We start from the raw sequence: 26,987 nt of genomic DNA, 5'->3' as shown, positions 1-26,987 counted from the left end.
TTAATGTTTGGAGATGTGATATTGAATCTAATCTTATGTGAAACTTGAAGCCTCTGTTGGAATGAATGAAATTGCCCTAGGAGCACTTCTGAAGGCTTACAGGGGAAATGAAGCCTTAGTGAAGATTGATAAAGTATATCAGGAAGATTGGAAGAGAGAGAGAGGAGGGAAAGCAAGGAGATCTCTTAATGGAACGACAAGATTTGATAGAGGCTTTTGGTGATTATTAGCAACACTTGAGAGAGTGTGTATCTTTGATTGACTACTGTGACTTTTGAAGAAAATGTTTTGTAATTTTCATTATTTACTCATAGTCATCATACATATTTCTTGAAAAGGCCTTTAATTGAGGTTTATAATTACTTCCAAAAATTGCTTATTTATTTATTTATTTTTTAAAGTAAAAATCAGTCCTTTGTGGAGTGGTATCAGAAGGTCATAACTTGCTATAGGAACTGTAAAAAAAAAAAAATGTTTACTAAATGTAGAAATTTTTGTTTTTTCTTTTATTAAAGTAAACAAAGTACATATGTAGCCTTTAAAATTGGAAGGTAATCTTGATATTTTCACTTGTTTTATAAGTCTTTGCCCAGTTGTAAGCTAAATAGTACCATAGCATTTTCTGGGAATTAAATTTGAGCTAGAGTTGAGAGAACCATCTTTTAAACTTAAGAAGATCTAAGAATGTGTACTGGTTGGATAGCTTTAAGAGCTTGTTTGTTTTTTATTTTTAATTGTTGGATAACACATGGAGAACTTTCCTGATGGTCCAGTGTTTTTTATTAAGAACCTGCCTGCCAGTGCAGGGGACGTGGGTTCGATCCCTGGTCCTGGAAGATCCCACATGCCTCAGAGCAGCTAAGCATGTGTGCCACAACTGCTGAGCCCACAGAGTCTATAGCCCGTGCTCCAGCTTCACTACAGAAGCCAATGCACTGAGAAGCCTGTGCTCCATAACTAGAGAGTAGCCCCTGCTTGCTGCAACTAAAGTGAAAGAAAGCCTGTGTGCAGCAAAAGATCCAGTGCAGTCAAAAATAAATAAATAATTAACTAAAAAAAAGAAACTGGCATCTAAACCCTGATTATATGTTATTTTGAGATACTAGTCTGCCATCTTCCTGAAAAGTTGTTATTCTTTTAAAAAAAATATTTTTCTTTTTGTAAAAGAAAATTTTTAGTTATTACAGACAATCTTGGTCACTGACACCCCCCCCCCCCAGCCCCCTTCCTGGAAGTAATAACTGTTATTAATATGGGGCATAATTTTTTGTATTAGAAACCTTTATATGCAGAACAGTTAGGATGAAAACTGATTATAGATTAATTGAAAACTTGAGACCTAGGAACCATGTTACAAAAAGATAGGAAATTATAAAAGTAAGGCTTTGAAAGTCTTATTGTGTGATGTGTTGTCCTATGATATAGTGTCTTCTTCCCTTAAAAAGGGAGAAGAAGAGAAGAGAACAACTTTTTGTTAAGAAAAAATTTCATTTCCAGTAAGGGTCCTAGTAATATTAAACATATACATTTTACCTCCTAATGTGTATTTTCTAATTATTTTAGTTTTCTGAGGGATCTAGGCCCAAACAATTGAACCATGGTAGACTGGTTAACTTGTGTATCATACCTCTTGATTCAGACTGTTGGAAGAGAATTTCACTAGGATATTAGAGACCTGAATTCCATTTATGACTCTATCACTCACTGGCTTTGTGACCTTAAGCAAGTCACTCTACCTTCTTAGGCCTCGTTCACCTTTAAAATGAGGTTGGGTTTAAGACAGCTAATGTGTTTTTCAACATTAGAATTGTCATTTCTGCTGGCACTTACTTAGCTCTTAGGTCAACCCTACTGTTTAAATAGCTTAAGGCTACACTTTTATGTCTGTTTGCATAGGAACTGTATCAGTTGTCTATTGCTACATAACAAATCACCCTAATACTTAGTGGCTTAATTTAGCAGTCCTCTGTTTGCTCATGTTCCTGCAGATCATCAGTTTGGGCCACGCTCAGTGGACTGGTTCTTCTCCTGGTCTTACCTGGAGTCACTAATATGCAGTTACTTGGGAAATTGACTGGGCTGAGTGATCTGATCCATGTGTCTGATGGCTGATACTGGCCATGTGCTCCCCCTCCACATGATGTTGAGGGCAAGTCCTACTGCAGATGCTTAATAATACTTGCATTACATTTGCTGGTATCCATTGGCAAAAGTAAGTGGCATAGCCAAACCCAGAGTCAGTGCTAGAGACTACACAGTGGCATAGACCGGGGAAGTATGATTTTTTGAAAGCCATTGATATACCAGTCTGCCACAGAGACCAAAAGGAATCATTCTAAACCCTGTACACTAAGGTACCTAAGTGTTGCCTTTGACTGAATTGCTGTTATTGATACTGCCAGAGTTTGTTCAGTCCTCTGGTTCTTTTTCATCTTACATAGGCAGTCACACTTATCCCTACATTTATCTACCCTTTCAGCATTTCTACTAGTAATCAAGCAGGAACAAGGCCATCAAGATTTTGCCAGTTGGTGATCTGTATCAGGATGAAATTTTTAAGAATATGTTGTATCTAAAAATGGGACCCTAGTATAACACGGATTTTATGGATGGTAAGAAAATGCTGCCTAGAAGTGGTACTGGAAAGCTAAGAGTATATATAAATTTTTTTTACTTAGAGACCAACTAAGATGGTTTGTGTGTCCACAGTTCCTTCATTTCTCTTTGTGTTTCCTCTCCTTGTCTGATTTTAAGGAACTAATATAGCATCTGGTGTATATATGTGTGTATATGTGGTCTAAACTTTTTCTGTCTATAAGTTTGTCAGTATAGTGGGAAATGAAATAATACCTTTAAATAATGTGTTTAGTATTTGGTTCCTGGGTTGACCAGTTAATTATTTACTTGTTTATTTTTATTTTATTTTTTTGAGTTTTAGAGCCAAGCAAATGTTTAATCAAAAGTTCTAGTCCTGAGAGATTTTTCCCAGTTTAAGCAAACTGTTGAAATGACTACTCCATAATTTATACATGATTTTACCATATACTTCCTTAAGTAAACAGTGTTTCCCAAAGACATAAATTAGCTGTCAGAAAGAGAATAGGACTGGATAAAAGTTATTTTCAAAGAGCCGAGTTCCTCAAAGTTGTGTCAAGAAACATGGTTTTCAGACATATCTTGTGTGAAGCATTGGGGGGTTTTTTTTTTTTTTGATGTTGCTGATCTCATAGCTAGTGAAATAATGAGTTACCTTTGTTTTGGCTCTGACGGTAAAGCATTTGCCTACAATGCGGGAGACCCGGGTTCAATCCCTGGGTTGGGAAGATCTCCTGGAGAAGGAAATGGTAACCCACTCCAGTATTTTTGCCTGGAAAATTCCATGGACGGAGAAGCCTGGTAGGCTACAGGCCGTTGGGTTGCAAAGAGTTGGACACGACTGAGCGACTTCACTTCACTTGTTTAAAATAGTAAACATTAAAACACTGTTAGAGACCATAAGGATGCACAGAATAAGTCTTTAAGATCATTGGAACTGAAAGTTGTTACAGAGGAGGTAAATGAGATGTAGGGTTTAAATAAATCACCCAGGATCACACAGCTAATAAGTAACAGAATTGACAGTCGGCTGAGAATTAGTGTCTGTTGGAAGAAACCTGAACAGGAGTACCTTGGTTTTTGAAATCGGACTCTAGCACTCGTTAGTATGCAGGTTTTTAGTATCATTCAGCTTTCCTCATCTGTAATATACTGTCTACCCCCAAGATTGTTAACGAAGATTAAACAAAACGTGTAAGAATGTTTACTCCCTGGTAGATACTCAATAAATTTTGGCTTTTCTTTTCAGTTCGGTGCTCATTCCACTATAATCAGGCTGCCTACATTTTGTATTTAATAGCTGCGATATGACCTGTTTAACTAAGGATAGCTCACAACAAGAATGAGGAACTATTTTTGGGGTCTTACTTGTATTTCAGAAACTTGTTCCTCCCCTCCCTGTTCCTTTCTTCCTTCTCTGAGTTCCCTTCTTTACCCTCCAACCTTTCTCATTCATTCATTTATTTATTTACCCTCCCTCCTTCCCTTCATAACTCATCTCTATCCTGTTCGATTCCGTAGGGCTGATGACATTTCTTTTTCAAGTGATATATTGCCCGATAAAATGCTGAGTGTGTTGGCTGGTATCCTAATAGCTAATGACTTCAAACATTTTTCTTTGTTTTTCTCTGTCATGCTTTGTCAGTTTCTTTGACTTGTTGAGATCATGTGCTCTTCCCTGCTTCTTTGGACTGACTAGTCTCTTGCAACCAAATCTTTACATTTTACAAATTGATATCTTACAAAGAACTTGATATGAGTAAGAGCTGGCAATAAAATTGCAGGTTTTTCTCAACAACAAATGGCTTATTTATACAACTAGTCAGAAACGGATTTTTCTCACAGAGGATACGAACCGTTCAATTCTTTTGTGACAGTGAATACCATGGACACTTTAGACATGAAGAGAAGAGGGTCCTTGCTTCTGTGCTTTTTTTTTTAACCTTTGAACTAACTTTTGGTTAGGCACTTGTAACAAAGATGTGTTTCCAGTGATCTGTCTTGTGCAGTCATAAATAGAACAGGTATTTCTTGGATTTCGACTAGTTTTTAGACGAATTATTGGTTAAGTAGACTTTGGTTGAAGAATTCTGGAAATCAGCTTACCATTTAAAATACAGTGTCGTTGTGATGATTTGTTGAATGAGTAAAGGAATCCATCGAACCGGTACATTTCCCAAAAACAATTTTTTTTAATGGGCGTGGGTTGCTGTGCCCTCCTCCAGGGGATCTTCCCAATCTAGGGATCAAACCTGTGTCTTCCTGTGGCTCCTGCATTGCAGGTGGATTCTTTACTGCTGAGCCACTGGGGAAGCCCCTAAAAAACGTTTTTTTAAGTTGAGGGCTTGCTTTAGTGATGTTTGGATGTATTGTACATGCACACATATGTACACTTACATACATATTCATAAATTATGTATAAAACTAAAAATCCCGGAAATTGTCAAATAGAGTCTATATGATTACTTTTTAATTAATAGCTTTATTGATGTGCTGTATACATGCCATAGAACTTACCCTTTTAAAGCATGCAGTGCCATGGTTTTAAGTATATTCACAGAGTTGTGCAGCCATTACTACTAATCTAATTCCAAAATAAAATTTTAAAGAGTTTTTCTGTGTTTGCTTTCTTGTTACATCTTTTCTTTCCCCTTGGTACACTAAAATTGATATATCTTGACAGAAAACTTTTTTTTTTTTTTTTTACTGTTTTTCATAAGTTTTCAGATGTTGAACTGAAAGACCAAGCTAGGTCATAAATGAAAGGATATAAAGTATAATTTGGGCACTTAAAATGAAAATTTTTATTTGGTAAAATCAAAGAAAGTGAGCTATTTTTTACTTTAACGTACATCCTTTGTTGAAGTTTTTGTGTTGAATGTTGGAATAAATTGTCAGTCATATGCAAAACTATCTACTTCTTAAAACTTGAATTGAGGAAGGAAATGCTTTGTAACCAACATGGCAAATACTTCATTATAATAAGAACATTTCTGTTTCTTCCTCTCATATTACTTTGTTCATTGCTCTGTGTCTGTTTCTGAGACATAGAAACTCTTTAGGGAACTGCTTTGATTTTTTTTTTTTAAATGCATTGAAGCAACATAAGCAGTGTTTACAGTGTTTTGATAAAACCAAATTTTCAGTAAAATTATTTTAATCTCATAATTTCAAGTTAGTTTTAAAAATTATTAATGACCATATGATATTGTTATTTTCTGTTCTCTTAATTGGAGCTTATAAACTCTTATTAAGTGCAGATATGTCTATTTAGACAGAACACATGGTTTATTCATAGTATTAAAGAATTGGGAGGGTTAGTTTGCACTATCATTGTACAATCATTGTACATTGCTTTTACTCTGGGTAAAGATGTGAATCTGAATAAGTACTAAAAAGTGCAATTGCATATAAATACAACTACTAACACATATATATATGGACTTTAGAAAGATGGTAACGATAACCCTATATGCAAAACAGGAAAAGAGACTCAGATGTATAGAACAGACTTGTGGACTCTGGGAGAAGGCGAGGGTGGGATGTTTCAAGAGAACAGCATTGAAACATGTATATTACCTAGGGTGAAACAGATAACCAGCCCAGGTTGGGTACATGAGACAAGTACTCTGGCCTGGTGCACTGGGAAGACCCAGAGGGATCAGGTGGAGAGGGAGGTGGGAGGGGGGACTGGGATGGGGAATACATGTAAATCCATGGCTAATTCATTTCAATGTATAACAAAAACTACTGTAATGATGTAAAGTAATTAGCCTCCAACTAATAAAAATAAATGGAAAAAAAAAATAAATAAATACAACTGGGTTTTGGTCTAATCCTCTAATTCAGAATGGCTCAGAGAAGAGTCAGACAAGCGGTAGAGGAAAATGAGGCACCTTTTCATTCTTTAAAACTAGAAACTGCTTTATAAAAATGGATCTTGGTATCAGCAGATAAAAATTATTTTAAAATGTTTTTTTAAAAAGTATTATATGTAATGGTGTTGATGATTATAGAAAATATGTTTCCTCATTGTTTACTTATTTATTACAGGAAAAGTAGCCATCAAAAAAGAAGACTTGTGTAACCACAGTGGCAAAGAAACTTGGTTTTCGCTACAGCCTGTTGATTCCAATTCAGAGGTTCAGGTAAATGTTAAGGAATAAGTGATGGAAGAGATTGTCACACACAGAAAAGGAGTGAAAAATGAACTGATTATACTTGTTCATACAGAGAGAGCTTGTCATACTTACTTTAAATTCTGGCACCACGCATTATACCTCTCTGGGTAATATATAACTGGAAGAAAATGCCTTGCTACATGAAATCAAGAATAGTGTATGTGTTTGGGGGGTTTATATTAGGAGAACATTTGTTTCCCTGCCTTAGTTCTTTTTTTTGAATCACAGTAGCAAATTAGTAATTTTTTTAGATGAGGAAAAAGTTTTATCGAAAAAGATATCTTTTGTTAACTCAGAGGAGAAGAATCCTTAAAAGTGTGTGATTTCATCTGTTCTGATCAGGATGCTCCCTTTACTCTGGAATAAACTAGACTTGAGCCAGTGTTATTCATTCAAACTGTGCCTAAGCCCACCATGGAGAACCTTCATACCCACCATGTTTCCTGTTGTTCACCTTTCTTTTTATTTGAAAGGATATCATTACTCATTTCAAAGCTCTTGCTTTAAATAAGAGATCTTTCCTCTTGCCAAAATGAGAGATCTTAAGATTCTGTGTGTGAGTAAAGAAATATGTTTAACTGTGTAGCTTAACTTTGTATTTGTTTCTGAAAAGTGTGAGCTGCTCTTCGAAATTGTTATTTCTATCTAAAGGGAATCCTTTTTCTTTTTTTTTGGTAACCCTGCTTATTTATAAAATATGGTAAGGATTGTGAAATTGTTTCCCAAGGGCATAACTGCAAGCAGAATTCTTCCTCTCTTAAAAGAAGTTAGAATTTGCCACTGTGACTCAAACTGAAGTTTAAGGCAAGAAAAAAGTACTGCACGCACACCCACAGATGTTTGCAAATAAAGTGCCTGTGTCTCTGTTTCCTCATAACCTCTCAAGCATTCTGTTTGATTAAATTCTCAAAAAATTGAGTATTTGTTTGCCAAAACCCCTTCTTAAGTATAAAATAGAATTGAAACTTCTCCTTTTCTCACTCTATCCCATTTTAATGTTCTTTTCTTTACATTTGACAATAACTTTTATTCTTATACCAATTAGACTATTTGGTAAATGATCCAGGTGAGAGGCAATGTGATGATGTGGAAAGGGTTTTAAACTTGAAGTCTAAAAATTTAGGTCCTAATTTTCATATGTGGTTATTTTACTGACCTTGAATTTTATTTCTGTAAAATGGGAATGAAAGTTACCGTGTTGACTCAAATGATTGTGAGAATTAAGTGAAATACCTTTAAGAGTATTTCAAAAGCTGTTAATAGCTATACAAATGTAAAATGTCTGTTCACCACTAGTCAGTCAGGTGTTCATTTCCCTGATATGCCTTTACCAGAAAGTTTTGAAGTGCTTATTTTTCTCTTCAATAGTTGTAACAAAAAAGAAAGATGTGGAAAAGACTTTGAGAATTGGTCTAAAAGGAAGTTTGAAGATTATTTTAAAATATAGTTTATTAAAGTCCAGTGTTTTTCTTATGACTAATGTGATTTGTTAAAAGATTTAAGGGATGCAGCTCTCCAAAGTTAGTTATCTCTATAGAATACTCTTTATATAATTATTGGAGATGGTATTAGAGATCAGTACTGGGAAACAGACTTTTTGTTTGATGATGTATATTTGATGGAATGTCCAAAACATGAAAATCTGCAAATAGCATTTAACTGTTAGGTATTGTTATATGTTTTATTTGCTATGAATTATTTTCATGACCATGAGTTATTAACCTTTACAGTTCTTTTGTCTTAAATGATAGTTACTTTGTAAAATCCACTCACTATTTAAAATAAATTTTAGAAGGAAGAGTCCTTCAGTGGGTGGGAGGGATGCATAACACTGATCACGTTAATGTGCACATTGGAAATATTGTTTGGCCCCAAAACAGATCTTAGAATGTTAAATTAACCTTGTGAAGTCTGAGAAAGATAGAAAAGCAGCCTGATTCATACAAATTCTATTTTGTTAATAAATTTGTTTCTTGCATAAGTTTTATAAAATTTAATAAAAATGTCATGGAAATAAGAGCAATAGGTGGAGCCTTAGGAGAAAGTGATGAGATAGGTTGAGTTCAGCAGAAATTTAAGCTAATAATTACCATTAATAATTAGAACAGCATATACCATGCACAGTACTAAGGACTTAATATATATTATTTAACTTAATCTTCAGATTAGCATTATGAGTTGTACGTAGCATTATGTCCATTTTACAGATGTGGAAAATGGATTCATAGAGGTTAAATGATGTCTGCAAAGTTACAAAATTACTAAGTGATGGAGCCATGATTCCTATAAAGAGCTTATCTGATTCTTAAATTCCTAACCACACTGTTTTACTGCCTTTCACTTTTCTGTACTGTTGGTCAGAAAAAGACTCCAACAGATTATTAGGAGAATCGCTTAGGAAAATCTGAGTATAAGGCACAGAAGTGTACCAAATTAGCTCAAAGAAAAAGGGAAAGATGTTAGAAAGTTCGTAGGGAGCTCCTTGAAGTATGATTATGGGAACTTTAATATGATCAGTGAGAGCTAGAAAGGTGTCAGGCAGTTACAAAGGAGCTGCAGGTGCTTACTGTAACAGACCAGATATAGTTCACATAGTCAAAATTGTTTTTGAGATTTCTCATAAAGTACACGAAAATATTGTTTTTAATTTCTCATAAAGTACACTAAAATATTAGGTGGTTTATTTGTTTCTGGTTGACCACTGCATAAAATAGCTGGCTTGCATTTGGTGCCATGGAAAATAAAAAATAGACTTTCTCTCAATACAGCAGTAGGTACTGCAGAAGGGACATAGGAATGAAACCAACTGATGCATTTCTCCCTCCTCATGTGCTCATTGTGCTAATTGAGTATAGGTGCTTATTGTTTAAATAGTGTTTTTTTCCTTTCCCTTTTATTTTGTAAAGTGAATAGTTAATATTTTCTATTTCCCCTCTAGTTTTAATAACTATTCACTTTGCAAATGAAGGGAAAAGAGAAAAAAGTTGTTTAATGATGAGATTCCATTATATTCTTTTTATATGTCTGATGACATATCTCTCCCTTCTGCTTCTCTCCATAAACCCCCTCTAATTTCTTGTTGACAGCTAAAAAAATGCCATATCAATACAAACACAATCACCACAAACTCTTTAAGTATTTTTCCTTTCTTTATATTTCAGACACTGTGATTAAAAAGTATGTTTTTATATTGATATGACTGATTAAACCAAATCGGTATTCTCATTAATTAAAGGTGTTTGTCTCAACACAACTTGTACAAGCAGTAAATCCAGATGCAGTGTCAGTCACATCCTTTTGCTGTAATTGCTTAGTTAATAAGTCTTTACCAACAAGCTTATCTTGAATTTCTAGATCATGCCATAAGTTATTGATTGTTTTGTAAGTTTTTTTTGGTGTGTGTTGGGGTGGTAATATGGCTTCTGCCCTATCTATTTAAAGCAAGCATTAAAAAAAAATACAATAACACTGTATTCTTATTTGCAACTATGTGTATGTTTTTTGTTATGAATTTATAGAAAACATTTTAAAAAATAAATAAAAATTTAAAAGTACAGTGATTATAGTGAATAATGCATACATTAGGATTTTAAACATATCCAGTTAAGACATAATGAGTAGGTATTTTAAAAACTGCATCTGTAAATTTGTAAATATGGACTAATAAAGGAATGAGTTGTATAGATCATAATAAATAATTTTTAAAGAGAAAAATCCATCTGTAAATAAAAGATAATTAACTACAGCCTTTGTTTTTTCATCAGATAGGCAGCTGTGTCCAAAATGATTTATAGAATTAATTATTATATAAAAGAACATTGATCAGAAATCTAGAAGTTTCCTTCAGATGAAGAAAATTTTTCATCAGTTGAAAATTACTGAGTTCTGTGAGATTATTGTTAAAATTTAGTGTTTTGTGATTGAAAACTAAAAAAATGTTTAGACTCATGCAGTTTTTAAGTGCATGTATTGTGTTTTGCCCAAATACCTGTATTCATTTGACCTTCCCAAACTGTATGCAAAAATTCACATAATATCTACTATATGGTACTATAAAATTAAAATAATCCCAGATTTTTCTATGTGAAATTTTTGTAATAATATCTGAAATAAAGTTAGAATATAAACCCTCAGATAGTACCAGAGTAATATAAGCTTCTAAGTATGCTGCTTATACATATTAATGTGATATAGTTGTTTATATCAACCTACCATGATTAGTGCTCTGAAATATATATAGAATAATGCCCTCTAAGAATTTGATTTTTAAATGAGATTATAGAAGGTGGTCAGATATTTGATCTCCCATTATTTCCTCACATATAAAGGGTATATTATTTTGTTATTGAATCTTCCTTATGAGGATGGATGATAAGAAAGCTATTGTGGATCAAATCACACTGCACATTTATCACATTTATAGTTCCTTGTCAGCATCTTACAAGTACTTCTTTGTGAGTACCGTCCCTGTTTTTTTTAGTCACCTTAGGATTTTTTATCTTCTGTTTTCATCAGTTTTACTGTGCCCTGCCTACATGTGGTTTTCTTCATATCTATCCTACTTGGGTGTTCCTAGGGGCTCTTGGTTACTGTGCCTCTTTATGTCTGTCTTCAGTTTAGGAAAATTCCAGGCAGTTATCTTTCCATTTCTCCCCTCCTTGTTTGTTCCTTCTCTTCTCTTCTGGGGCTTCAGTTACATGAATGATAGACCATTTTACTATGTCTCACATGTCTCTTATACGCTCTCCCTGTCTGACTAATCTATCATCTATGTCACCAGTTCACTTTTCAGCTATGGCTAATCTGTGGTTAAATACATGTTCATTTTGGTTATTTTATTGCTTAATTCTAAGTTTTTCATTTGACATAGTTTATCATTTCCGAGTATTTGCTGAGTTTTTCATTTCACTTTCTATCTCAAAAAAACCCAAAACCAAACTCTGTCAGTTAAACCCATTGTCTATGTCTCCTATGAATGTGATCCTCTTTGTCAGGTTTTGATTTTTTAGGTTTCGTGGAGGAGGAGTTGGTGTTTGGTCTAATGGCATGTTTCATAATTTTTGATGGAATGCTAGATATTGAAATACGAAATATTTTGGAGATAACTTGTAAGCCCTGGATATTTTTTTCTCCCTCCAGAAAAGATTTTGCTTTTGGCATGTGGTTAGGCTAGAGGCTGATCACTTTAATCCAGTTAGGGATTTGGCTGATTCTAGGCTAGATTTCACTCATTGTAAGGCTGATCTATGTTGTTCACCTTTCCTACTCAAGCATAGGCCTTCAAAGATTCCAACAGAAAGCCTGGGTGTTTACAAGGGCCTCTCTATCTTGGTGGGCCCTGGGCTCCCACTTTTATCATTTCCAGCATGAGATTATAGAAAGTTTTGAGTAAGCTTTTTAGCCTCTCAGGCCACTGCTGAAGTTAGAAGCCTTTCAGCAGCTTCTTTGGTTGCTCTACACACTTCATTGGCCAGAACTGTATCTTATGGCTATCCTTAGCCACTGTCCCTGGCTTCAAGGGAAACTGGAAACTGTTTTGCTGAACTCAAGTTTTACTGAAACCTCCCCCCTCCCAGCCCCAAATAAACTTGTTTTAATACTCTCCAGATTTATAAAATGGTGACAAGTGTAAGTAAAACTGAACTTGCATGTGAATATAGTAGGGAATACCAGATTTTTCTTAAGTGATTTCAAATGTGGGTTTCTAACACTAAAAAGTACCTTCAAATAATTTTTAAAACTTTTTGTTCTTCTTTTTTTTTTTTTCACTAGAAAGCTAAACACGTTGGTAGTAGAAACTTTAAAAATCTAGGTGAACAGAAAAGAAAAAACTTGAGATCCTGCCAACCACAGTTTGATCAGTGTTTTGGTAGGGAGCTTTGTAGTGATTTTATATAGCAATACATGTAGTATGTTTTATTTTTACAAATTAACTTTGAATTATATACCCTATTTTGTGGTTTCTTTCTTTTACTAAGTATCATATATATATATTTCCATGTTAAAGTATATAATGAGAGTAGTACCTTACAGTTTAGAAATTAGTTTTCTTAATTTAACTCATAATGCTTTTTAATTTTAGTGTTCCACCCTAGTAGTACGTATCTTGTGTCTGCTTGTTCTCTCTCCACTCTTTTTTTGACCAGGTTAATACGTTATTATGTTATTGTTGACTAATACCAAAAGAATGTTCTGTTTAACAGACAGTGGAAGTAATGAACATATTAGGTAGGCTCTGACTCAGTGGCAATGATTCCTGGTAGAACCCCATTGAATATCTTTTTTATTTCTAGTCTTGACTTGATACAGTGTTTAATACATTTGATACAGTGCATGATACATTTTTTGTCAGTAAAATTATACTTTTTTCCTATTCTTTATTAATAGTTTTTATTGTTTTTAAAACAGAGTAGATCCTAGACATTTTCTGAGAAGCATTTGGGAGTGCCTTGTTAATATACAGTTTCTACCATAAAATACATACATGTTAAAATGGCACAACTGCTTTGAGATGTAAATGTTGATGCAGTTGGCTAGGCTCACTCATGAGTCAGGTGACACAGGTGCTGGTGTGACAGCACATAGGATTCAGAATTTTAGTTGAGTCATAAATTACTACGTATCATGGACCTTCTCGAGGTCACTCTTGAGTAGTAGGGTTGTGAATATTAAATACCTGATGAAATACCTATTTTACAAATTGCATATGATTTTATAAATAATTTCTGTCTAGGTTTTTAGTGGAAGGTTTGCTAGATCTAGTTCCAGTTCCACCTAACTTCTAATTTTATGGCAACTGATGCCTTTGTTTTTTAGAGCTTAACTTTCTTATGCAGACTTTTATGTTGAGATACATCAGTACTTACTGCTCAATCCCTTGAGCTTTATAGTTAGTGAACCTCAGAATCACTCTTGTATAAAATATGCCCGTTAAAAATAGGCTGATTCAGGTTAGATTTCTGCATATGTCTAAAGGCTTGTTTCAAAGAGGAATAGTAATTAGATAATAAACTTTCCATCCTCTGATGAAATTACTTACGTCATTTGTCTCTAGATATCACACCCTTGAAATCTTCACTTGGCAATGTGACAGTTTGTCGTGTCAGCTGGGTGGAGGTAATCTAGCACCAATTCTTAACCAGTTCTGAATTGCTCATAACCAGTTTAGAATTGCTCATCACTGGTGGCAGGGTAGAAATAATCAAGTCCTGGATTATATTGTTCCTAAGCCTTTGTTTCTTGAGAAGTTGATAGTTTGCTTTAAATTTACACTACTAAATTTTTTTAAAGTCCATTTATTAATGGCTTTTTAAGAAGGTAACCCTTTATTTTCGTTCTCAGCATCCTATGTTTTCATCAGTGTTCTTGGCCTGTTTATTGTCTATCCAACTAGATTGTAAGTTCTTACAAGCAGTGACTTTGTTTTACTTTTTTTTTTTTTTCTCCCCTCACCACATGGCTTTGGGCATCTTAGTTCCTGACCAGGGATTGAACCTGGGCCCTGAGCAGAGAGAGCATAGAGTCTTAACCACTGGCCTAACAGGGAATTCCCAATGACTTTGTTTTATACTTAACATAGATTCCTACCCACCCCTACAGTATCTCCTAAAATATAGTAAATATTCCATAATCTTAATTATTTGAGAAAAGTAAGTGTGACAAATTGAATCTTACCAGTTTTAAGTTACTTTTATTGTTTAGACTTATATGATACTATCTGTATACTTTTCTAGAGAAAGCATTCTGTGTCTTGAATTTGCTAAATTCAAACTTTCCTAAAATGTGTGTTATCTTTCTAATTCATGATAATTGAGATAAATAAGTATTTGTTGAATAGGGCATAGAATTCTTATATTTGAATACCATGTTTGATATAAGCATTTGGCTACTTATCCCTCAGATTTTGATCTGTATTGTTGGTTGTAAGTCATTTAACACGTACTTGATGTAGACAAAGCCATGTGCTAAGGATCACTAAAATTTAGTTAGTGGATAACTAAATATTATGACTGCCATTTGAAAAAGAACATACCTTTATAGCACATGGAACTCTGTTCAGTGTTATGTGCCAGCCTGGATGGGAAGGGATATAGGGGAGAATGGATACACGTTTATGTATGGCTGAATCCCTTTGCTGTTCCCCTGACACTATCACAACATTGTTTATCTGCTATACACCAATACAAAATAAAAAGTTAAAAAAAAAAGAATATACCTTAATATTTTGTCAGTAAAATAGACTTCTCAGTTTGTGATTTCTTTTTTTGTCTTTATAGGGTAAAGTTCACCTTGAATTAAAACTGAATGAACTGATAACAGAAAATGGAACTGTGTGCCAGCAGCTTGTTGTACAGTAAGCATATTTCTTTTGCCAAAATCAACTAGAAATAATTCTCCATTTTGTATTCTTTGACTCTTAAGGCAACTCCTTATTTTAAATACTTCAAAATCTTTTTTTAAGAAATGAACTCTGCTATGTTATCCCTTTATTAATTTGTTTTCCAGTTTATTTTCTCACATCTAATCTACTCAGGTTATATATGAGTCATTAATTTATTCAACCAACAGTTTATTTAATGTATATTAAATGATAGATGTAGGGTGTTTTCATAGGATCACAGATAAACATGTATGTATAGCCACCTAGCAGGAAGGAGTTGGAAAAGTTTCCTAGTAGATGGCCTCTAGAAACTCCAATAGATAAAACCCAGCAGGGCATTAGTGACTCTTAGGGCTAAAACTGAATGTGTACCTTGAGATTACCAGTATTGATTCTCACCTGCTTTGAATTTCTTTTTTACACTTTTGCTCTCAACTCATTTTTATCACCCATACTCTAATCTTCTCACTGTTCAGTAAATCTGTTCCAGCCTTTTCCCTCTGTCCAAAACCCTTCCTCTGGTTTGTCAATAAACAACTGAATATCCGTGACTTCTGAATGTTTTCTCTGTGCCTTAACTGATAGGTAGTGAATATCCCCTGAAGTACCATTCCCTCTGCTGCCTTCTTAGTTCATTTGCTCAGTCGTGCCTAACTCTTTGTGACCCCATGGACTGCAGCATGTCGGATTTCCCTGTCCATCACCAACTCCCCAAGCTTACTCAGACTCATGTCCATCGAGTTGGTGATGCCATCCAACCATCCATCCTCTGTCATCCCTTTCTCCTCTCACCTTCAATCTTTCCCAGCATCAGGGTCTTATTCAATGAGTCAGTTCTCATCAGGTGGCCAAAGTGTTGGAGTTTCAGCTTCAGCATCAGTCCTTCCAATGAACACCCAGGACTGATCTCCTTTCGGATGGACTGGTTGGATCTCCTTGCAGTCCAAGGGACTCTCAAGAGCCTTCTCCAACACCATAGTTCAAAAGCATCAATTCTTCGGTGCTCAGCTTTCTTTATAATCCAACTCTTCACATCCATACATGACTACTGGAAAAACCATAGCTTTGACTAGATGAACTTTTGTTGACAAAGTAATGTCTCTGGTTTTGGTTTTTAATATACTGTCTAAGTTGGTCATAGCTTTTCTTCCAAGGAGCAAGCATCTTTTAATTTCATGGCTGTAGTCACCATCTGCAGTGATTTTGGAGCCCCCCTCCCCAATATAAAGTCTCTCACTGTTTCCATTGTTTCCCCATCTCTTTGCCATGAAGTGATGGGACTGGATGCCATGATCTTAGTTTTCCAAATGTTGAGTTTTCAGCCAGCTTTTTTACTCTTCTTTCACTTTCATTAAGAGGCTCTTTAGTTCTTCACTTTCTGCCATAAGTGTGGTGTCATCTGCATATCTGAGGTTATTGCTGTTTCTCCCGGCAATCTTGATTCCAGCTTGTGCCTCATTCAGCCCGGCATTTTGCCTGATATACTCTGCATATAAGTTAAATAAACAGGGTGACAGTATACAACCTGAACGTACTCCTTTCCCTATTTGGAACCAGTCTGTTCCATGTCCAGTTCTAACTGTTGCTTCTTGACCTCCATACAGATTTCTTAAGAGACAGGTCAGGTGGTCTGGTATTCCCATCTCTTTAAGAATTTTCCACAGTTTGTTGTCATCCATACAGTAAAAGGTTTTGGCATAGTCAGTAAAGCAGAGTTGATGTTTTTCTGGAACTCTCTTGCCTTTTCAGTGATCTAGCAGATGTTGGCAATTTGATTTCTGATTCCTCTTGTCTTCTCAGTCTGAGGCTATGTATTCTAGGGGCCAGGAAGTTGGGTCGATAATAGTATCCTACTGCCGCTCCTAATGGGCTTCCCAAGTGGTGCAGTGGTAAAGAATCTACCAGCCAGTGCAGGACATGCAAGAGACTTGTGTTCCATCCCTGGGTCAGGAAGATACCCTGGAGGGGGAAATGGCAACCCCCTCCGATATTCTTGCCTGGAAAATCCCATGGACAGAGGAGCCTGGTGGGCTACAGTCCATGAAGTTGCAAAGAATCAGACACGACTGAGCCACACATATACTGCTGCTACAGAGTATATTCTCCTAAAAAAACCCCAGCTCCTTTGATGTATTCTCTTTCTGTATAAATATATATATTATGTGCTTACATATGTATACATGCACATAAAATAGTATATATATTACTTACTTAGTTAATTTCTTCTGAACTCTTTTAAAGAAGGTTGCATATACCATGATCCTTAATCTATCAGTATGTGTTTTCTAAGAATAATGATAGTATTATAAATATTATATTTATATAATCTACTACAGTTTTTGAATTTAGGAAATTTAACATTATTACAATAAAATTATCTAAAGGGGAAGATTCATAGCATTACAGGCCTACCTCAAGAAACAAGAAAAAAGTCAAATAAATAACCTAACTCTATACCTAAAGCAACTAGAGAAGGAAGAAATGAAGAACCCCACGGTTAGTAGAAGGAAAGAAATCTTAAAAATTAGGGCAGAAATAAATGCAAAAGAAACTAAAGAGACCATAGCAAAAATCAACAAAGCTAAAAGCTGTTTTTTTGAAAAAATAAACAAAATTGACAAACCATTAGCAAGACTCATTAAGAAACAAAGGGAGAAGAACCAAATTAACAAAATTAGAAATGAAAATGGAGAGATCACAACAGACAACATTGAAATACAGAGGATCATAAGAGACTACTACCAGCAGCTCTATGCCAATAAAATGGACAACTTGGAAGAAATGGACAAGTTCTTAGAGAAGTATAACTTTCCAAAACTGAACCAGGAGGAAATAGAAGATCTTAACAGAGCTATCACAAGCAAGGAAATCAAAACTGTAATCAGAAATCTTCCAGCAAACAAAAGCCCAGGACCAGATGGCTTCACAGCTGAATTCTACCAAAAATTTAGAGAAGAGCTAACACCTATCTTACTCAAACTCTTCCAGAAAATTGCAGAAGAAGGTAAACTTCCAAACTCATTCTATGAGGCCACCATCACCCTAATTCCAAAACCAGACAAAGATGCCATAAAAAAAGAAAACTACAGGCCAATATCACTGATGAACATAGATGCAAAAATCTTTAACAAAATTCTAGCAAACAGAATCCAACAACATATTAAAAAAAATCACACACCATGACCAAGTGGGCGTTATCCCAGGAATGCAAGGATTCTTTAATATCTGAAAATCAATCAATGTAATACACCACATTAACAAATTGAAAGATAAAAACCATATGATTATCTCAATAGATGCAGAAAAAGCCTTTGACAAAATTCAACATCCATTTATGATTAAAACTCTCCAGAAAGCAGGAATAGAAGGAACATACCTCAACATAATAAAAGCTATATATGACAAACCCACAGCAAGCATTACCCTCAATGGTGAAAAATTGAAAGCATTTCCCCTAAAATCAGGAACAAGACAAGGGTGCCCACTCTCACCACTACTATTCAACATAGTTTTGGAAGTGTTGGCCACAGCAATCAGGGCAGAAAAAGAAGTAAAAGGAATCCAGATAGGAAAAGAAGTGAAACTCTCTCTGTTTGCAGATGACACGATCCTCTACATAGAAAACCCTAAAGACTCTACCAGAAAATTAACTAGAGCTAATCAACGAATATAGCAAAGTTGCAGGATATAAAATTAACACACAGAAATCCCTTGTGTTCCTATACACTAACAATGAGAAAACAGAAATTACGGAAACAATACCATTCACCATTGCAACAAAAAGAATAAAATACTTAGGAGTATATCTACCTAAAGAAACAAAAGACCTATTCATAGAAAACTATAAAACACTGATGAAAGAAATCAAAGAGGACACAAACAGATGGAGAAATATACCGTGTTCATGGATTGGAAGAATCAATATTGTCAAAATGGCTATACTACCCAAAGCAATCTATAGATTCAATGCAATCCCTATCAAGCTACCAACGGTATTTTTCACAGAACTAGAACAAATAATTTCACAATTTGTATGGAAATACAAAAAACCTCGAATAGCCAAAGTAATCTTGAGAAAGAAGAATGGAACTGGAGGAATCAACCTGCCTGACTTCAGACTATACTACAAAGCCACAGTCATCAAGACACTATGGTACTGGCACAAAGACAGAAATATAGATCAATGGAACAGAATAGAAAGCCCAGAGATAAATCCACGAACCTATGGTCACCTTATCTTGGACAAAGGAGACAAGGATATACAATGGAAAAAAGACAACCTCTTTAGCAAGTGGTGCTGGGAAAACTGGTCAACCACCTGTGAAAGAATGAAACTAGAACACTTTCTAACACCATACACAAAAATAAACTCAAAATGGATTAAAGATCTAAACGTAAGACCAGAAACTATAAAATTCCTAGAGGAGAACATAGGCAAAACACTCTCCGACATAAATTACAGCAGGATCCTCTGTGATCCACATCTCAGAAAATTAGAAACAAAAGCAAAAATAAACAAATGAGACCTAATGAAACTTAAAAGCCTTTGCACAACAAAGGAAACTATAAGCAAGGTGAAAAGACAGCCCTCAGATTGGGAGAAAATAATAGCAAACGAAGCAACAGACAAAGGATTAATCTCAAAAATATACAAGCAACTCCTTCAGCTCAACTCCAGAAAAATAAATGACCCAATCAAAAAATGGGCCAAAGAACTAAACAGACATTTCTCCAAAGAAGACATACAGATGGCTAAAAAACACATGAAAAGATGCTCAACATCACTCATTATCAGAGAAATGCAAATCAAAACCACAGTGAGGTACCATTACACGCCAGTCAGGATGGCTGCTATCCAAAAGTCTACAAGCAATAAATGCTGGAGAGGGTGTGGAGAAAAGGGAACCCTCTTACACTGTTGGTGGGAATGCAAACTAGTACAGCCACTATGGAAAACAGTGTGGAGATTTCTTAAAAAACTGAAAATAGAACTGCCATATAACCCAGCAATCCCACTTCTGGGCATACACACCAAGGAAACCAGATCTGAAAGAGACACATGCACCCCAATGTTCATCGCAGCACTGTTTATAATAGCCAGGACATGGAAGGAACCTAGATGCCCATCAGCAGATGAATGAATAAGGAAGCTGTGGTACATATACACCATGGAATATTACTCAGCCATTAAAAAGAATTCATTGAATCAGTTCTAATGAGATAGATGAAACTGGAGCCCATTATACAGAGTGAAGTAAGCCAGAAAGATAAAGACCATTACAGTATACTAACACATATATATGGAATTTAGAAAGATGGTAATGATAACCCTATATGCAAAACAGAAAAAGAGACACAGATGTACAGAACAGACTTTTGGACTCTGTGGGAGAAGGCGAGGGTGGGATGTTTCAAGAGAACAGCATCGAAACATGTATATTATCTAGGGTGAAACAGATCACCAGCCCAGATTGGATGCATGAGACAAGTGCTCGGACCTGGTGCACTGGGAAGAGCCAAAGGGATTGGGTCGAGAGGGAGGTGGGAGGGGGGATCGGGATGGGGAATACATGTAACTCCATGGCTAATTCATGTCAATGTATGACAAAAACCACTACAATATTGTAAAGTAATTAGCCTCCAACTAATAAAAATAAATGAAAAAAAAAGTATTATCTATAGCTTTTATATTTCAGTACTTTACAGTTACTGCATTTTACTTCTGTCAACTGTTCCAATAATGTCCTTTAGACATCTTTTCCTCTCCAAAAAAGTATACAGTCTAAGATCATGTGTTACATTTAGTTGTAATGTCTCTAATCTCCTTAACCTATAGTAAGTAGTCTTTAGCTTTTTTTGGCTTTCATAGTATTGAAATTTTTGAAGATACAAGCCAGTTATTTTTTTTTAGATATTCCTCAATTTGGATTTGCCTACTGAAAACAAGTTGAAATTTGCTTGTAGTTTTTCTTCTAGACCGAGAGCATATAGTGAAGGTATTTGGATTAGTCCCCCTTCCACCATTCTCTCTACTCCGTTCAGTTTGGTTATGTTGTACATGTGAAATACAGTTAAGTGGATTGATTTGTATTTGTTTGTATTTAATGTTGTTTTACTTTTTTTTTTTGAATATGTAGAATATCTGGATGAGTTCAGAAGTCAAAACTATACCAAAGAGCATTACTCATAGATGTGTTAAATCCCCTCTCCTTATATCCAACTCTAGGCAACCATAGGGGCTTCCCTGATAGCTCAGTTGGTAAAGAATCCACCTGAAATGCAGGAGACCTGGGTTTGAGACCTGGGTTTGATCCCTGGGTTGGGAAGATACCCTGGAGAAGGAAAAGGCTACCCACTCCAGTGGGTATTCTGGCCTGGAGAATTCCATGAACTGTATAGTCCATGGGGTTGCAAAGAGTCAGACAAGGCTGAGTGACTTTCACTTTCAGGCAGCCATGATCTCCCTGTATTTCTTGCCTTTTACAGAATGTCATATGGACATATTTATAATAATATATAATCTCTTGTGTCTTTTACTTAGTATACTGCTTTTAAGATATAGTCACATTATATATCAGTAGTTCATCCTTTTTTTAAGGTATTTTTATTTCTTGTCATAACTCATTAGTAGGTACTATTGTCCTTGTTTTACAGGTGATGAAACAATGCACAGATTGGTTAAATAAGTCCAAGTTCATATAGGAAGAGTGGAGTCTGTTTTTTTTAGTTTTGAAATAAATCATAGATTACAGGAAGTTACAAAGTACAGGGAGGTCCTTGGTGCCCTTCACTTAGTCTCCCTCCGTGCTTTCCTCTTACATAACTATAAATACAGTGTCAAACCAGAACGTTGACTTTGCGGAGTATACATTTTATCATATGTAGATTTGTATAACCACCACCACAATCAAGATACGAAATGATTTTATCACTGTAAATATCTCCCTTATGCTAGCCCTTTAAAGTCACACCCACACTTCCCCAGCCACCATCCCTAATCTTGCAACATCTAATCTGTCTCCATATCTGAAATTTTATTATTTCAAAAATGTTATGTAAATGGACTCTTCTAATATGTAACCTTTTGAGGTTTGCTTTTTTCCCAGTCAGATCCAGCCAATTTTTGTGCACAGTTTTTAAAATCTGTTGCCAATTTCTGTCTTTTATTTAGTGAATTTATACCACTTACTTTTAATATAATTACTGATGTTAGGCTTCAGTTCTGTTCAATTCAGTCACTCAGTTGTGTCCGACTCTTTGTGACACCACGGACTGCAGCACACCAGGCCTCCCTGTCCATCACCAACTCCCGGAGTTTACCCAAACTCATGTCCATCGAATCGGTGATGCCATCAAACCAGCTCATTCTCTGTCGTCCCCTTCTCCTCCCGCCCTCAGTCTTTCCCAGCATCAGGGTCTTTTCCAGTGTCAGTTCGTCACATCAGGTGGCCGAAGTATTGGAGTTTCAGCTTCAACATCAGTCCTTCTAGTGGATATTCAGGACTGATCTCCTTTACGATGGACTGGTTGGATCTCCTTGCAGTCCAAGGGACTCTCAAGAGTCTTCTCCAACACCACAGTTCAAAAGCATCAATTCTTTGGTGCTTAAATCTACCATTTTATTTTTTATTTTCTGTCCCCTATTTTCTTTTTCCTGTGAGTTGCTTGAACATTTTTTGAATTTAATTTTAACTTATCTATAGTGTTTTCTTTAAATCTACAGTGTATCTCTTTGTTTAGTTTTTTTTTTTTTTAACTGGAACAGAAACACGATGTTTAGTTTTTTTTTAGTGTTTGCTTTAGGTTTTACATTGTACATGTGTAACTTGTAGTCTACTAGTGTTGACATTTTATCAGTGAGAATAAAATGTGGAAACCTTACCTTCTTTTAATCCTCCACCATTTGTAATATAATTGTGTGAAGTATTTCTTGTACAACAGTAAGAACCTCCATCAGTGTTACAGTCTTTTAGCCATCTAACACAATTTAGAAAAGAAGAGAATTCTAAATCTCTTGTATTTAGTTACATATTTGCTCTTTCTGTATTTTTTCTTTCCTGTCATTTCAGGATCCTTTCTTTTATCACTGTCTTTTATGTTTAGAGAATTTTCTCTTACCGTTATTTTTAGGATAGGTCTACTGGTTACACTTTCTTTTAGTTTTTCATTATGTGAAAATGTCTTGATTTTTTTCTTCATTCCTAAAGGATATTTCCACTGAATATAGAATTCTTGGTTGGTAGTTCTTTTTTTTCTCCTCAGCACATGAAAAATGTACTATTTCCTTTTGGCCTCCATGACTTTTGATGAGAAATCCACTGTCATTCAAATTGTCTTTCCTATGCAGATTTTCCTATGTTTCTCTCTGGATACTTCCAAGATTTTTTCTTTGTCTTTCATTGTCTAAGTGTTATAGTTTGACTACAGATTTGTTTGGGTTTATCCTGCTCATCTTCTTGAACCTACATGCTTGTATCTTTTGCCAGATTAGGAAATTTTTCACCATTTTTTCTTGTTACATTTATCAATCCTGCTAGATTTCCTCCTTGTCCTTTTGAGACTCCAGTGGCTTGAATGTTAGATGTGTTATTATCCCATACATACCTGAGGCTCTGCCCACTGCCCCCTCCCTTTTTTTTCTGGTCTATTTTCCCTCTGTTGTTCATATTAGATTATTTCCATTGTTTTTTCTTTAAGCTCACTGATTCTTTGTTCTGTCTGTTCTACTCTTGGACTCATTTGTGGAGTTATTTTTATTTTGGTTATGGTATTTTTAAGTCCTAAAATGTCCACTTGGTTCTTCTTTATTTCTTTGGTAAGACTTACTTTTTTTTTTTTTTTTTTGCTGTTTTCATTTATTTCAAATGTGTTCATAATTGCTCATTGAGTCATTTTTATGATGCCTGCTTTCACATTTTCTATCAGATAAGTTCAACATACATGTTTTCTCAGTGTTGTCATCCTACTGGTTGTCTTTTCTCGTTTAAGCTGGAGATTGTATGGTTTTCAGTTCTATCCTGTACATTTTGGGAATTATGTTAATGAGACTCTGAATCTTATTTAAATCTTCTGTTTTAGCCAGACTCTGACTCTCTGCTCGTGGGGGAAGAGGAGTTCCTATTCATTACTATCATGTAGAAATAGAAGCCCAGGTTTCTGAGTCAACTGCTGTTGATACCCCTGGAGGAAGAAGGAGAAGAGGTCCTTGTAACTGCTGAATGAGAGAGCTGGTTCAAGCTCCCCTTTGTTTCTTCCTGTTACCACTCTGACTGGGACAGGGAGGAGTACCTTATTACTGTTCCATGTGGCCTCCAGTGATACCCTGGTTGGGAGGAGTTAATTACACCTACAAAGTGGTGAAAGTCTAACCTTCCCACACAGCCTTCTCCGACGCCACCCTGACATGAAGGGGGGAGGAATGTCTCATCGTTAGACTTGGTGGCGATGGAAATACAGGCTCCTCACGTGGTCTCTACTGACTCCACGGGAAGAAGGGCTCATTACAACCCATCAGAGGTTGAAGTCTAGGTTCTCACCTCAACTTTAGGCCTTTGTTGATGGGGGTGTGAGGGTAGAGCCAGTGTTTTTCATGGTGTTTAATTGGAATAGATGGTTATTGTCTAAAAATGGCTTCTATCTTGCTAAGCTGGCTAGAGAAAATTGGCTTTTCTCTAAAGAGGGAGGTAGCATCTACTCCATCTTGTCCTAGAATTGGAAGCCAGTTCCTTTCTTTTTATTTAAGAATAGTATTCCTTTGTATGGAATTTGTTTACACATTCACCAGTTAATGGATATTTGAATTGTTTCCCATTTGAGGCTGTTATAGAGAAAACTGCTGTTAAGTATTCACAAACAGGTCTGTATGTGGACATATACTGATCTGCATTCTTCCTTGTCTTTTTCACCTAAGCCTTCACTGTCCATACTCAACGTCCATAGAACAATGGAACTCCAGTAGTAGCTTTGTGGAGTTTATTGCTGATTTCTCAGCTTTAGAGGTGTTATGAAGTTTGTAATAGTTTCTTTTTTTCAGTAATGTTCAAGCCATGGCTTTCTGTGTTCTTTGTGCTCCTTGCTGAACTTAACAGTTCTGGGGAGAGGTGTGTGGAAAGGTTCATATTCCAGTAGTTGCCGTTACTCTCCAGGCCTGGAAAGCTCCCCATTGTAGCATTTCTTGAACTTCAATAAAACTTCCATCCACTGATCTTTACCACATTCTTACCTTCTCCTATTTTACTTTCTTCTAGGCCTTTTTCCATGATCTGTCACTATAGCTATTTTCTTACAGGTTCCTTAAACTCCCCTGCCCTTCTCTTCATCCCTTTAATATGAATGAACTCAACCTCTTCCTTTGTATTCAGTGTGCACTTGAATATTGCTAGAGAAAAATCACACAGACTAATTTTACTTTAAATTCATGATCACAAACCTCACATGGGTACTTAACAATTAATGTGGAGTTTTACTGTGCTTCTTATTATATCTGTGAGATTCTCCATCTCTACAAACTGTAAATTGATCACAGCTTCCCGAATCCAAATCTGGAAACCTGGATTGGCCTCCATCTCTTTGTCTTTAACGCTTAGTAGATGCGGTGCCCCTTCTCTTGTTGTGAGTGAATTTTTCCATTTGAGCTCTGGTTTCTCTGTCTTTATCCTACTAAAGGACTTTGCTCCTTCATTTATCCCTTCTTCTGTTTCATCAGTGTTACCTGCTCTTTTAGGTTATTCTCAGTAGCATATAAACATGTTCTAGGATCTCCCATTCTAAAAGACATGAGTTCCCAGGCCTTGTCTCCAGTCCCCTCTCCCACTACCATCCCTGTTTATCTGCTCTCCTTTGAAGGCAGACTTCTCAAAGTAAGATTATCTAATAGAAATAGGGGGGGGGATGTGTGTGTATGTGTGCATGCATGCGTGTGCATGCATGCATGCATACTAGCTCTATTCACTGTAGGCAGTGTCATCCCAGTGGGAATGAATATGCTTACTTCCTATATACTTGATTTCTAAATAACATTCTCCAGTCAGGATTGTACACTAGATTTCTGTAATTATGAAAATGTCTTTTGTCTTAATTATTCATTTTGGTGGCCAGTAGCTGTGTGACTTATTGAAAACTTGAAATACGACTAGTGCAACTGAAGAACTAAATTTTAAGTTTTGTCTAATTGTAATTAATTAAAATTTAAATAGCCACATGTGGCTACTGGCTGCCTATTAGACATGCCCCAGTAAAAAGAAGGTGGATTTTTTTTTTTTTTAAGTAGTGACTTGTTTGAGAGTCACTGAAACAGAGAAAAATATAAAGGATGAGCCTAGAGCATCTTTGGAGTCAGAAAGTAAGGAATTGCTCAAAAAATAATGAAGGCATGTAGAAAGGATGTTGAAGTCAATTAGAAAGAGCACCAAATAACCAAGTCTGGGACAATTTGAGCATCAAAATGAATAATGATAATAATAGATTAAAGTCTGTAAAGTAAATATCAGTGAGCCAATGCTGATGTAGCAATTAAGTACATGGTAGAAAAAGGACTGCTTTACTTTATTTGTGAATATAGGACAAATGATAGAAATAAATCACTGTTATCAAGTACTACAATATTAGTGCAGGGACAGATTATCTATAGATGCTAAATAAGTGGGCATAAGTGTAATGACAAACAGCATATATGCATAGTCTCAAAGAACAACCCTGTAAGATGTCTGATAGGTCCGTACCATCTTAACTGGTGGTGGTACTCACTTGTTTCTGACACTTTGCAACCCCAGGCTCCTCTGTCCATGGAATTGTCCAGACAAGAATATTGGAGCTGGTTGCCTTTTCCTCCT

General features: G+C 35.6%; 1 protein-coding gene across 3 annotated transcripts in view; it reads left to right on the top strand.

Annotated features, from left to right (window-relative positions):
• The window catches only part of RASA2 (RAS p21 protein activator 2), a 125,526-nt gene that overhangs the window by 35,651 nt on the left and 62,888 nt on the right, over nucleotides 1-26,987 (top strand). For all 3 annotated transcript variants that reach the window (XM_070466663.1, XM_070466662.1, XM_070466664.1), the window contains exons 4-5: nucleotides 6,649-6,743; nucleotides 15,053-15,129. In XM_070466663.1, the coding sequence (XP_070322764.1) occupies nucleotides 6,649-6,743; nucleotides 15,053-15,129 (172 nt within the window). The remainder of the gene's footprint in view (nucleotides 1-6,648; nucleotides 6,744-15,052; nucleotides 15,130-26,987) is intronic.

The sequence above is a fragment of the Odocoileus virginianus genome, chromosome 4 (assembly GCF_023699985.2).
Source record: "Odocoileus virginianus isolate 20LAN1187 ecotype Illinois chromosome 4, Ovbor_1.2, whole genome shotgun sequence".
NCBI lineage: Eukaryota > Metazoa > Chordata > Mammalia > Artiodactyla > Cervidae > Odocoileus > Odocoileus virginianus.
This window is presented reverse-complemented; position numbering and strand designations above follow the sequence as displayed.